General features: G+C 42.3%; 1 protein-coding gene across 1 annotated transcript in view; it reads right to left on the bottom strand.

The window, feature by feature from the left end:
- Window positions 1-15,000, bottom strand: part of hmga2 (high mobility group AT-hook 2) — a 45,452-nt gene that overhangs the window by 853 nt on the left and 29,599 nt on the right. The window contains exons 4-5 of the mRNA XM_061959022.2: window positions 2,530-2,562; window positions 1-743 (exon numbers count right to left, since the gene is read on the bottom strand). The exon at window positions 1-743 is cut by the window's left edge and continues 853 nt beyond it. Of these exons, the coding sequence (XP_061815006.2) occupies window positions 666-743; window positions 2,530-2,562 (111 nt within the window). The 3' untranslated portion in view covers window positions 1-665. The remainder of the gene's footprint in view (window positions 744-2,529; window positions 2,563-15,000) is intronic.

The following is a 15,000-nucleotide window of genomic DNA, read 5'->3' on the forward strand; positions in this document are numbered from 1 at the left end:
TAAATGTAAATTTTTTATAGTCCTAAGTAAACAACTTTAGCAATCAGGGCTTCAGGTGATGGTTCATGAAAAATAAAATTATTATATAATACTGCTCTGAGGAAATATGTGTCTACCTGTTCTTGATGGGTGGCTCTATCAGAAATGTAGACTGGAAGACTTCTGAATGACAAATATTTCTCAGGAGACCAACTGTATCTCCGTATGTGTCAAATGAAACACTTCTGTCGCTAGTATACAGTGTGCACTGTGTACGTAGATCCTGAGAGCGTACATTTTGACAGTAGTAAGTAGCTATGATGGTGACTACTGAGGATGGTAAGTGTCTTAACATTTTTACCTTTCAGTGTAATTTTGCTATTATTCTCACTGTCAACGCGCTTATGCACTCAAGAGACTGAGAGTAAATGCGCAAATTGAGCCAGAACACTTCCATAGGTATACTGTGTAGACTCTGTACCTAGTATTAAGTGTGAGTACGCAAGTGTGTGGTCTAAATCTGTATGGTGTGAGCTCTAACCAGAAACATCCCAGTGACAAAGTGAAGTACTGGACATGAAGTAAAATAAAACAAAAGTAAAATGAAAACAAAAGTGGTCAAGGTAGTTGTTTCCCTTTGAAAAACCTGACAACTGTATGAGGTAGAGGTTTTGCGGTATGGAAGCTTAATCATCCTCCTTAATCTTCCTCTGGGAACTCTCTTCTTCTTCTTCTTCTTCTTCCTCCTCTTCTTCTTCTTCGTCCTGGCAATAAAAAAACAATATATGTTATTTAAGCAGATAGACAGTGGAGTCCAACGGAGGTGATAGTCTAACAAAGACGAAGCAGGACAAGCTAACGAAGCAAGCTAACCATTAGGGCTTATTCAACATACGTTTGGTTGTATTATCAAAAGTAATTTACTCGTTTCTACTTTAATATTATATAACTATCAAAATATATATAGTGATTTTGAGGGACAATGTTACAGTTTTAAATATACATTAACATTTATAGTAAGGTGTACCCCGCCTTCCGCCCGATTGTAGCTGAGATAGGCTCCAGCGCCCCCCGCGACCCCAAAGGGAATAAGCGGTAGAAAATGGATGGATGGATGGATTTATAGTAAGGGACGACGCATACAGAAGCAGGAAACACTAACAAAGCAAGCTAACTACGAGGCCACATAAACATGCGTTTGGTTATCTTGTCAAAAGTAATTTAGTAATTTCTACTATATTCTCCTATTGTATATATATAGATACATATATACACAATATAACCAAACATATATATATATATATATATATATATATATATATATATATATACACACATATATATATACACACACATACATATATATATATATACATACACACACACAGTACAGGCCAAAAGTTTGGACACGCCACCTTCTCATTCAATGTGTTTTCTTTATTTTCATGACTATTTAAATTGTAGATTGTCACTGAAGGCATCAAAACTATGAATGAACACATGTGGAGTTATGTACTTAACAAAAAAAGGTGAAATGACTGAAAACATGTTTTATGTTCTAGTTTCTTCAAAATAGCCACCCTTTGCTCTGATTACTGCTTTGCACACTCTTGGCATTCTCTCAATGAGCTTCAAGCACACCTGTGAAGTGAAAACCATTTCAGGTGACTACCTATCTCACATATACTGTATATCATAAAACATATGTTTGGTTATATAGTCATAAATAATTTGCTAATTTGTACTTTATCTAAAAGTATATACTATTTATCCTACTATGATTTTGTACTTGTCCATTAGTTTTTCAAAGGTGGAATACAATTCTTTTTGGGAATCACGTCATACCAGAGTAAGACCCAAACCGACTCCATCTTGGAGGTTGGAATGAAAAGGGCTTGAGTTGTTGTTCAGACTGGTGTTGTCGGGCTGAGATAAAGCAGCCTATCAGAGTGGGTGTGCTAAATGACATTTTTATGGTTAGCAGCTCTCAGGGCCTCACAGCACCTCCCAACTACTTCAGACCGTGTTCCCACACAGCCACAAATCAGAGGCGAGCGACGCAAACGTGCTCTGTACCAGCAAAAACAGGGAGGTTGGTGGATTCTTGGACAGTGAGGGCATGGCGGGGGTGGGGGTCCTGTGTCATGTTTCGCTCACTCTATACCATTCTACTTCCATTTTCCCTTTGATGAAGGGCGCACACAGAGAGAATGCAAAGCATTACTCACAATTATATGTTGCACGTGCACATGAGTGGAGGAACATGAGGTTTTTACTTCACTGACTTGAAGAAATTGCTTTTTGTTTTTCTGCAAATGGATACAGATAATGGCGTACACGTGCATTCAATATATTGTTCATTTGAGTCAACTGGATGGATCAACAAATCATGTGATGATATCAATTATATATTTCCATTGTTTGCAATTATTACTAAAAAGTGAATGCTTAAGTTGACATAAAGGTGTTCCACTGTATATAATATGATGAGGATTCCAGGATAAAGTTATTGTAGGTGTGTAACATATATCATCATTGGATGATCCTTACCTCTACAGGTTTTTTCTGGACAACTTGCCGAGGCTGTAAGAGAGCAGAGGGGAAAATGTTATCCTCCACATGCTACGATCCAACATTGAGACAAAAATTCAATGCGTTTTACAGTACACCACTGACAGGTGTGTCTTTGCCATTAAGTTGAATGGGCCAGTCTTGTCTTTTGTTGAGCCCTACAAAGTGTTTAAAATGTAAGTATTGCACTTATTACACAATAGCTTATCACAGTGACGCATGCTGGCTATTGGCATGAACCCAAGATGCAAAGACGGCAAGTGACAGGCAAGTAAAAGGTCTGGCAGTAGCTCACGGGTGGGTAAAAACAAGGCAAAGCACGGTAAAACACAAAAAGGGCACCACGAACATACCACAGCGAACCAACATGGAAGGCAACATTGGTAGATAAACCCTTCTGATTGTTGATTAGGGACAGGTGAGCCACTTAATCACTAATCAAGAGCAGGTGTTCTCGAGCCGGGGGTAAAAGTGGCTGAGAATATGGACAGACAGGAAGAAGAACAATAAATAAGAGTGCTGGACAGGAAATAATACCAAAAACACAGGCACATGAAACATAAATCCAACCCGCCATGAGTATTCAAGACATAGCTGTGTGATTGTAATGTGCATCTTATCTGTGATGCTAATCAGTAGCATTCATATGGTATATTAGCATAGCGCTAGAGCATTTTGACAAATGGAACCTTACTTTCTATCAGGCAAGCTTGTTTTGTTGACATGGAACATTACAGCATTAACTAAAGGCAGTCTGCTACCAATAGGCCTGGTTTACCAACCAACAACTTTTTTTTTGTGTCCTGTCCAGCTTCTCAGGCAAATCATATTGTTGATGTAGATGCCCATATTGGCTGTACAAATGTACTTTACAAAAGAGAAGTGTGGGATACTTCTCTTGTTGCCTTATTTGTATTTGACTTTATTAAATGTATTTATATTATCATTTGGTGCAGCCGGGCCGGAGCAGGAGGGGATAGAAAAAGAAAAATAGGAAGAGAGAGGGGGAAATTGTGGGGACAAGAGGGGGATAAGACAGAGAGACAAAAACAACAACAGCAAACACAACAATAACAACAACAACAACAGCAACAGAGCAACATCAGCCAATAGGTAATGTACAAATATGATGGTAAAGAGAAGCAGTTAGTGAAATAAATAATAATACAGAAATGACAATGAGCATTTTTACATTACAAATGGAGCAGTACAAATACCAATAGAAATAGCACCATTGATAATGAATAATACCAAAATGTACCTCTATTATCAACAATACAGTTGTTCAAATGCAACAATACATATATGTAATGATAACTTGAAATACAAAAGAAAGCAGATAAATGGAGGGGAAGAAAGAGAAGCCAGCTATATTAACCTTGTAGATTGTTATGGTAACAATAGGTTAAGCTTTGTCAGTGTGTTACCCAGTTTACCCTAAGGTAAAAACGTAAATTTATGTTTGATGAAACCTGATTATATGCATGCACCAACCAACTACTTGGGTCAGTGCCGAGTCTGCAATTGGACCTGAAGTCACGTGCAACAAAACATATGGATATCAGTCGGTATTACTTGGCAGTACCGACTGATATTAGTCACTATCTATAAAAGCACTGGATTCAGTACCTATCCCTGGTCAGCTGTGACCAAAATTTAGTTTTTTTGCATCAAAGGTGTTACAGTATTTGGACGCAGAGCCCAATAAGATCATCCTGTTGTCAAAAATGGAGGTGGAAACAATCTGCTTTGTGGCTGTTTCTCTGATCAAAATTCCTCCTGAGATGTGTGCAACCCTGGTGACCAACTAGAAGAAACATCTGACTTCTGTGCTTGCCAACAAGGGTTTCTCCAACACGTACCAAGTCATGTTTTTCTTGATGAATTAAGCGCATTTTCTCCACTATAGGTCATGCATTAACGATGTAAATTCATGATCGATTGACCAATAATAAGAGGACATGAACTTTACAGGCTGTATCACAGGGTCAGTTGGATTTGTCTTTAACTTCCGCCTAGTCAGCATCCCCAGTTTTATGGCAGGAGGCAAAGAGTCAAAGGAAGCAGTTACCCACCACATGGCCATTATTAGCTCCAAGGGGGTTCAAGTGGATGACAAATATAAGATGCAGCTGCCCTTCACACCCCACAGTCATGTAAATTGAACCTGTATGAATGTCTTATTTGGATAGACAGGATTAAGCTTCTTGTATAAAAAGTAAGAATGGAAAATTCCTGGGAAGTAAATCAACATCCAATGATTAACTTGATCATACCCAAAACCAATCGTCAACTACACTGAGCTCGGCTTAATAAACGTGGACATGGGGTTCGAGCATGTAAAAAAATATACCTTCAAAGTTCTATAATCATAAGACAAATGGTGAATGACTTAGTTACCTGCCCCTGCAAAGATGTTTTGTTTGATGGCGGTCATGTTTTTTTTTACTAATCTTGCTCAAATTTCACCCACGTGTGCTTGTCAGTCCCCTAAAATTGTGCACCAAATTTGTGTCTACCAAGTGTGTACCAATTTCTAAGCACCATAAAGTTAAAGTGAGTATTTGGTAGAAAGCAATACTCTCAATCCAACTTAAAGTACCAGTAGAGTGGAGAAACAAGTTGACTTTATATGCTTATATGTGTTTCATTGTATCCATGATTAAACCATATCAAATTGTATTACAATCCGCAAAGTATGTGAAAACACTGTTGAAACATGACAAAATGCCACAAAGTCAATCAGCCATTTTGAATATTGCGCTCTGAATACCTCTGGCTATTTTCGGAGATTGACATCACAGTAGTAACGCTTCTGCACTCTGACAATGTTATCAAATCAGTCATACTGGAAATATGCAAAAATTGGAAAGAGAAGTGGCGCTTATCGTTCACAATCCTTATGTAAGACAAGGACACATATGCTTGGATTTTTTTTACGCATTCAAAATCGTAAATTAATAGCTAACAATTGATTCAACAGATCGAAGGTCCTCTGTTGCGCTCATTATACCTCTCTAAAAACATCCGGAAACTGCCAACAATATTCCATTTACCGTATTTTTCGGAGTATAAGTCGCACCGGAGTATAAGTCGCACCTGCCGAAAATGCGTAATAAAGAAGGAAAAAAACATTATGAAACTTTCATAAACTATGAAAAAAAACTGCGACTTATAGTCCGAAAAATACGGTACGTGTCGTGACCAATGTTCCTCCTAATTTTTCATGTGTGTGAGCAAACGTAAAAACTCCCTGAGCATTCAGTGGAGTCCATGTGAGCAACATCAGACATGCACACTGTGGCTACACCAGCAGCACACCTGTCCCAAACCTGACTAAATAACATGTTAAATCTCCATCCATCCATCCATTTTCTACCGCTTGTCCCTTTCGGGGTCGCGGGGGGTGCTGGAGCCTATCTCGGCTGCATTCGGGCGGAAGGCGGAGTACACCTTGGGCAAGTCCCCACCTCATCGTAGGGCCAACACAGATAGACAGAAGACATTCTCTTATTATTATAATCAAATGACAGCAGTCATTTCCATGAGGTTATTTTCTAATATAAGTGTTTAGGCCCACTTACAATGACAATAACAAAAAATATTATTTTTCATGAACTGTGTACTTGTATTGTTTGTCTGGGTGGAGGTCCTGCTTTGGAAATAATTTGTACCCCTTTCAGACATTGCATTTAGTTATATATATTTTTATTAGTATTTATTTAATATACTAACAGCATTTCATGATTAATATTTATAAATTAAGATTCCTAATAAATTACACTAGAATAAGCACACATTTGATTGGTAAATCATAGTGTAACGACCTGGAATTACACTTTATGTGCGGTGTTGGAGTTGTCTGACTTTTTGTGTGGCTGTAAACGCATCACTGGCTAAGTGCCATATGTGCATGTGTTGGCGCAAGTGAGAAAGAGCGAGCGGCTGCTGTTGATATAACAAAGTTGGTTTTGGTCTGGTTTGTACTGCAGAAAATGACCAGTTTTGTGTGTCGAAAATTGTTATGCGCTTATTTTTTTATTTGATTTTGTGCGTGGCATAGATTTGCCGTGCGCAGAGGACGCTTGAGCAGTGCGCAATTGCACAGGCGCGCACCTTAGAGGGAACATTGGTCGTGACCTGAAAATTAACCAAATATAAGTGATAATGTTATAAGCGCCAACACAGACGGACTATTTTAGGGCTTATTTATAGCAGTGAGCTAATGCTAGCTTACGCTACTGTAGTTGACACACTGAGCTGACGGCTGCTTCTGCTTCATCTCAAACTTGCTAAAAGTAAATTCTCGATTATAATTCATGCAGCTATCACCTAATAGTAGTTGGCAAATGTGGCCGTGGTCTGACAGGCTGGTCGACCTTGACATTCCCCGAGATAGCGAAATAGACCCCACAAGACGCTTCTTGCAGGTACTTTTTTTAACCCTTCGTGAGGATTGCGATTGAATCTTCATCTAAACGGAATTATGTGAGTGTCCCGTCGGGACCAGAGTGGAAATATTACAGTAAGTGTTTGTTTTATTCTGGTTTGTTATTGTCAGTTTGTATGTTTACCACTGAGCAATGCTGTGGATGCTAGTGTCACAATGAAACTGCATCCATCACTCGGCTTCTAAAACTTTTTGCTCATCCTCTTTGTGATCGGGCTCAAAAATATAACATTATGAATCATAATTTTTCCAAAAGTAATAGTTGTCGGCGCTCACAAAGTCTACTTCATTAGCATTGTTGTTGATAGGGAAGGGCTCTTTGGTTCCTAACGCTACGTCATACATCACGTGACTGGCTTCCTCATTATCTCTTAAAATGGCTGTGGAATCTCTGTGAGATTGACACTATTTTGATCATATCTATTTATTTGCAAACTTTGGAAGTCTTTTGGTTTCGTAAATCAGACATATGATAATAGCTTCAATATAGAGGCAACTTGTTTTTCCACTCTACTGATACTTAAGGGATCAGATTTTGGGGTCTAATAGTAGCGCTACCATGTGGTGTAATTGTTGAAAATATAATAGCACAGGCAACACAGTGGAGGTGATAAGGTTGACCAATGTTCATCATTCCGTGTGCAACAGTTCGGGAGTAGAAGAGTTGCTTTACACAAATACATAAAGTTACTTTAATCAACGATATGATAAGCGGTAGAAGATGGATTGGTGGATGGATGTTTTAATCCATCTTTTCCTGCAGGTCTTCAGTTGCACATTCACTGTCAAGTGAGGAACATCCTAAATCCTGTAAATCTTCACAGGAAGTAACATTACAGCCACCTAACAGCTGAGCAGCCCAACATCTCTGAGAATGCAAAAGAACATAGGGTGTATATCCTGTGCATGTAATCCAGGCCAGCTGCAGGCCACTAAGGCCCGACATCCACCTAAGATCACTTCTAGCAACTGGTGGATTTCTGACCAGCTGCAATGCCAAGAAGCTAAATACTGCTATGCAATCTATGCCAAAACCGGATGGATAGCAGAAGTAAAGTGCAAAAACATGGTGGTTACAAGTCGTATCACCTAGGCCTGGGCCGATATTCGATAAGTCAATTAACCGACAATTAAAGTCAGTAAGTTCCCAGCGTCGATAAATTCCCATGTGCATGCATCAAGAGCATTCACGTTTTTCGTCGCTTTTAGCGGCTATGTGCGTTTGTACCATAGTGGTATAAAAAGAAGGGGGTGAATTATCTTGTTCTCATTAAGTGTTTTTGACTCTCTGTGCAGCGGCGCAGGCCGCTGGCCCGCATACTTGCCAACCCTCCCGAATTTTCCGGGAGACTCCCGAATTTCAGTGCCTCTCCCGAAAATCTCCCGGGACAACCCATCCATCCATCCATTTTCTACCGCTTATTCCCTTTGGGGTCGCGGGGGGCGCTGGAGCCTATCTCAGCTACAATCGGGCGGAAGGCGGGGTAAACCCTGGACAAGTCGCCACCTCCATTCTCCCGAATTTCTCCCGATTTCCAGCCGAACCTGAGTGAGGACAGCCTGCCGTTACGTTCACTTTTCCTCCATATAAACAGCGTGCCGGCCCAGTCACGTTATAACATCTACGGCTTTTGGAGCTCAGTGCGCAACTGCACACACAACAAGAAGGAGACTATTATATATGTCTCTGTTATCCATGGGTTTATCTATAACCCATAAAGTAGGCAGGCACGGAACTATTGCTCAGCGTATGTTTATTCCAGCCGGCACGTTAATACACTGACACACAACATCCGGATTCCCATCATGCATTGCTTCAAAACTATGACAAGTAGTAGAGAGGAGTGTTATGTGTGTGTATATGTGTAAATAAATGAACACTGAAATTCAAGTATTTCTTTTATATATATATATATATATATATATATATATATATATATATATATATATATATATATATATATATATATATATATATATATATATATATAGCTCTAGCTATAAATATACTCCTCCCCCTTACTTGGTACTCGGTAGTATCGACAGACTTTGGTCGGTATCTATAAAAGTACCAAATTTGATACGATACTGTTATGGTCTGTTCGTTACGATAGTCGATGACTAGTCGACAATCAAAATAGTAGTTAATTGCAGCCCTAGTCAACAACCGTTAAGTTCTGTTGACATCAGCCAGCCAGTTCGAGGGGCCTCAACATGGATGGGTTTTTTTTGTAATAATCATAACCATTAACCCTTTCAGCACAGAAAGATAGAGGTTCTCTTTCACCAGAGCTAAAAACCTCGGTCTCCGAAAAGAAACACCACTGCATTGGAGGCTTTTCAATGTCACCCAGCAGATGGCCTGAAGCGTAACACGAGGGCAGCACAAGAAGCAGTGTCGTCCGTTCTCATGAATGCTGGGTAAGAATAAAACGGGAGTGCGCCTGGGACCCCTTTCTGGGGCTGAAACGCAATCACTCAAGAATGTGAGGTTCCAAGCTATCAGGCTCCTCACCCACACCAAAAGTCCAAACTGATCAAAGCCTTCACTCACAAAAGTACATTGCACAGGCCACCATTCAGAGAGACTCAAGGCCACTCGCTTTGCTCCTCCTTTGTTCCTCAAAGTTTTAGCCTCGATTTGACTCCCTCTTAAAATGTACACGCACACACACTTGGTTAAACAAAAGTTTTCACTATATCTTCAAGGTCTACATGAAAGAGCTTGTATCAAAATCAAATGGGAAAAAGTGCAAAAATATACATATTTATAATAATTTGTAAATCTAGACAATCTGAAAAAAATCGAATGAAGACTAAAAATCTTTCTTATAAATATGTTGCTGCAGCAGAGAAAAAAAAACTCAATGATGGCCAACAGAGCATATTTTATTATATAGATAAAGTGATATATTTTTTGCACCTAAAACAAAAGAGGATTGCAATGATTGCACTGAATTTTTTTCTAAATTAATTTCTGATAAATTAGCAGAGGTGGGACTCTTTGGGCACCTCCCAATTCGATTCCGATTCATGAGGTGACGATTCGATTCTGAACCAATTCTCGATTCAACACGATTCTCGTGATATATATATTATTTGGTACATAAATTAGAATAATTGTTTTTAAAAACAGGTGACAGGTTACAAAGGAACCTTTTTTTTTTTTTAAATCTACAAAAATCACATAATGTTAATCACTCTAATAAAAAAAAAGAACAACACCAACTCCAACCCAATCCCAGCTTACAATACTTAGGTCAGAAATGTACAATGCAATTGAGAAGAGATACTGTACAAATACAATAATAAAACAAGGAAAAATAAACATTTATAAAAGTAACAATTTCAATAATAATAATAATATTATTATTAGTTGTTTAATAGTTTAATCCAAAAACTGATTCTTAAAAAAAAAAAATGTAAATGTGTTTTATGAATGAATTTACAATCGAAAAAAATAAAATGTTCATGTAAATAGATTCTTTTTTTTTAGCACCACTACAAATTATAACTTTTTTGTTAAGAAAAATACACACAGTGACGTGCACAACTACTTTCCAACAAGTAAATGTGTTGGTAACAAATTTGATTAACTATTTTTGTCGTTGTTTATTATTAACTGGATTAACGATGCTCCAATTAACTATACTTTTAAAAGGGAAAGGGGTGGTTAAAAAGTCATTTGTAAATCCTTCACATCACTTAAAATACATCACATGGATTTTCTCAACCTGTTGATTAATAATGAATGTGTGAATTATCATGTGTATCATTAATATACTGGTATATTTAAACTCCAATGAAAAAATTAAAGCAACAAATCTTCCTTTTTGTTATAAAAACATGAAGAGATGAGCTAAAGACATCTAATTGTAAACAATATTTAGACAAACTGACAACTTTTAGCCTCGTTCCCGCTCTGCTGCCCCTGCAGTGGTTTCATTATCCCTTAGGATAGGTGCTGCTGTTTGCTCTAGTTAACGGTTACTGAGCCTGCTAACCTTTGCACCTTCTTTGAAGCCCACTGGATAATTGGACCGGCTAAGTTCAACCATACCCTCCACAAACACACGTCCGCATGGATGACAAGTCCGTAATGGGGTATGTGCCTCGGATGAACCGTTGTGTAGGTTAGCAGGCTGTTAAAACCTGGAATGTTTGACATTTAAAATAGTTAAAGTTTAACAACAGTGCCTAATAGAGCACTTTGCCTCGGTGAACGTTTTACTTATATGGCAGGTTTGCGTAATACTTTGGAGAAAAAACACAGGTTGCTAGTAAGATAGTCTGGAGTTGTGGATGTCATTATGCAAATGGTTGCTTTAATAGAAATGAACACACACTTTGGTGATAAAATCAACAGTGCCTCTGCTGGTTGCAATCTGGAGCTCTTGAAACAAAGGTGGGCGGATCGATACAAATAGACTTAGACTTAGACTTAGACAAACGTTAATGATCCACAAGGGAAATTGTTCAACCCAGTAGCTCAGTTACAATGATGGAAAGTGTAAGGATGGAAAGGACAATGCAGGTATAAATAGACTAATATAGCGATAAAAAATCTAACATATATACGAATATATACATAATATGTGTACAGTATATTATATATACACAGATATATTATATTATGTCTATAACATATATACAAACCCCGTTTCCATATGAATTGGGAAATTGTGTTAGATGTAAATATAAACGGAATACAATGATTTGCAAATCATTTTCCACCCATATTCAGTTGAATATGCTACAAAAACAACATATTTGATGTTCAAACTGATAAACATTTTTTTTTTTTTGCAAATAGTCATTAACTTTAGAATTTGATGCCAGCAACACGTGACAAGCTCGAAGACTTCTATGGAAATGCAAGAACCGAGACTCAGATTTCCCTCGCCCGGACGCGGGTCACCGGGGCCCCCCTCCGGAGCCAGGCCCGGAGTTGGAGCACGATGGCGAGCGCCTGGTGGCCGGGCCTGTCCCCATGGGGCCCGGCCGGGCACAGCCCGAAGAGGCAACGTGGGTCCCCCCTCCAATGGGCTCACCACCCATAGCAGGGGCCATAGAGGTCGGGTGCAATGTGAGCTGGGCGGTAGCCGAAGGCAGGGCACTTGGCGGTCCGATCCTCGGCTACAGAAGCTAGCTCTTGGGACGTGGAACGTCACCTCGCTGGAGGGGAAGGAGCCTGAGCTAGTGCGCGAGGTAGAGAAGTTCCGGTTGGATATAGTCGGACTCACCTCGACGCACAGCAAGGGCTCTGGAACCAGTTCTCTCGAGAGGGGCTGGACTCTCTTCCACTCTGGCGTTGCCAGCAGTGAGAGGCGACGGGCTGGGGTGGCAATTCTTGTTGCCCCCCGGCTCAGAGCCTGCATGTTGGAGTTCAACCCGGTGGACGAGAGGGTAGCTTCCCTCCGCCTTCGGGTGGGGGGACGGGTCCTGACTGTTGTTTGCGCTTACGCGCCAAACAGCAGCTCAGAGTACCCACCCTTTTTGGATTCACTCGAGGGAGTACTTGAGAGTGCTCCCCCGGGTGATTCCCTCGTTCTACTGGGGGACTTCAACGCTCATATTGGCAACGACAGTGAAACCTGGAGAGGCGTGATTGGGAAGAATGGCCGCCCGGATCTGAACCCAAGTGGTGTTTTGTTATTGGACTTTTGTGCCCGTCACGGATTGTCCATAACGAACACCATGTTCAAGCATAAGGGTGTCCATATGTGCACTTGGCACCAGGACACCCTAGGCCGCAGTTCTATGATCGACTTTGTAGTTGTGTCATCGGATTTGCGGCCTCATGTTTTGGACACTCGGGTGAAGAGAGGGGCGGAGCTTTCTACCGATCACCACCTGGTGGTGAGTTGGCTGCGATGGTGGGGGAGGATGCCGGACAGACCTGGCAGGCCCAAACGCATTGTGAGGGTTTGCTGGGAACGTCTGGCAGAGTCTCCTGTCAGAGAGAGTTTCAATTCCCACCTCCGGAAGAACTTTGAACATGTCACGAGGGAGGTGCTGGACATTGAGTCCGAGTGGACCATGTTCCGCACCTCTATTGTCGAGGCGGCTGATTGGAGCTGTGGCCGCAAGGTAGTTGGTGCCTGTCGTGGCGGTAATCCTAGAACCCGTTGGTGGACACCGGCGGTGAGGGATGCCGTCAAGCTGAAGAAGGAGTCCTATCGGGTTCTTTTGGCTCATGGGACTCCTGAGGCAGCGGACAGGTACCGACAGGCCAAGCGGTGTGCGGCTTCAGCGGTCGCGGAGGCAAAAACTCGGACATGGGAGGAGTTCGGGGAAGCCATGGAAAACGACTTCCGGACGGCTTCGAAGCGATTCTGGACCACCATCCACCGCCTCAGGAAGGGGAAGCAGTGCACTACCAACACCGTGTATGGTGCGGATGGTGTTCTGCTGACCTCGACTGCGGAAGTTGTGGATCGGTGGAGGGAATACTTCGAAGACCTCCTCAATCCCACCAACACGTCTTCCTATGAGGAAGCAGTGCCTGAGGAATCTGTGGTGGGCTCTCCTATTTCTGGGGCTGAGGTTGCTGAGGTAGTTAAAAAGCTCCTCGGTGGCAAGGCCCCGGGGGTGGATGAGATCCGCCCGGAGTTCCTTAAGGCTCTGGATGCTGTAGGGCTGTCTTGGTTGACAAGACTCTGCAGCATCGCGTGGACATCGGGGGCAGTACCTCTGGATTGGCAGACCGGGGTGGTGGTTCCTCTCTTTAAAAAGGGGAACCGGAGGGTGTGTTCTAACTATCGTGGGATCACACTCCTCAGCCTTCCCGGTAAGGTCTATTCAGGTGTACTGGAGAGGAGGCTACGCCGGATAGTCGAACCTCGGATTCAGGAGGAACAGTGTGGTTTTCGTCCTGGTCGTGGAACTGTGGACCAGCTCTATACTCTCGGCAGGGTCCTTGAGGGTGCATGGGAGTTTGCCCAACCAGTCTACATGTGCTTTGTGGACTTGGAGAAGGCATTCGACCGTGTCCCTCGGGAAGTCCTGTGGGGAGTGCTCAGAGAGTATGGGGTTTCGGACTGTCTGATTGTGGCGGTCCGCTCCCTGTATGATCAGTGTCAGAGCTTGGTTCGCATTGCCGGCAGTAAGTCGGACACGTTTCCGGTGAGGGTTGGACTCCGCCAAGGCTGCCCTTTGTCACCGATTCTGTTCATAACTTTTATGGACAGAATTTCTAGGCGCAGTCAAGGCGTTGAGGGGATCCGGTTTGGTGGCTGCAGGATTAGGTCTCTGCTTTTTGCAGATGATTTGGTCCTGATGGCTTCATCTGGCCAGGATCTTCAGCTCTCACTGGATCGGTTCGCAGCTGAGTGTGAAGCGACTGGGATGAGAATCAGCACCTCCAAGTCCGAGTCCATGGTTCTCGCCCGGAAAAGGGTGGAGTGCCATCTCCGGGTTGGGGAGGAGATCTTGCCCCAAGTGGAGGAGTTCAAGTACCTCGGAGTCTTGTTCACGAGTGAGGGAAGAGTGGATCGTGAGATCGACAGGCGGATCGGTGCGGCGTCTTCAGTAATGCGGACGCTGTATCGATCCGTTGTGGTGAAGAAGGAGCTGAGCCGGAAGGCAAAGCTCTCAATTTACCGGTCGATCTACGTTCCCATCCTCACCTATGGTCATGAGCTTTGGGTTATGACCGAAAGGACAAGATCACGGGTACAAGCGGCCGAAATGAGTTTCCTCCGCCGGGTGGCGGGGCTCTCCCTTAGAGATAGGGTGAGAAGCTCTGTCATCCGGGGGGACCTCAAAGTAAAGCCGCTGCTCCTCCGCATCGAGAGGAGCCAGATGAGGTGGTTCGGGCATCTGGTCAGGATGCCACCCGAGCGCCTCCCTAAGGAGGTGTTTAGGGCATGTCCGACCGGTAGGAGGCCACGAGGAAGACCCAGGACACGTTGGGAAGACTATGTCTCCCGGCTGGCCTGGGAACGCCTCGGGATCCCCCGGGAGGAGCTGGACGAAGTGGCTGGGGAGAGGGAAGTCTG

This window comes from Nerophis lumbriciformis, linkage group LG05 (genome assembly GCF_033978685.3).
Source record: "Nerophis lumbriciformis linkage group LG05, RoL_Nlum_v2.1, whole genome shotgun sequence".
Classification (NCBI taxonomy): Eukaryota; Metazoa; Chordata; class Actinopteri; order Syngnathiformes; family Syngnathidae; genus Nerophis; species Nerophis lumbriciformis.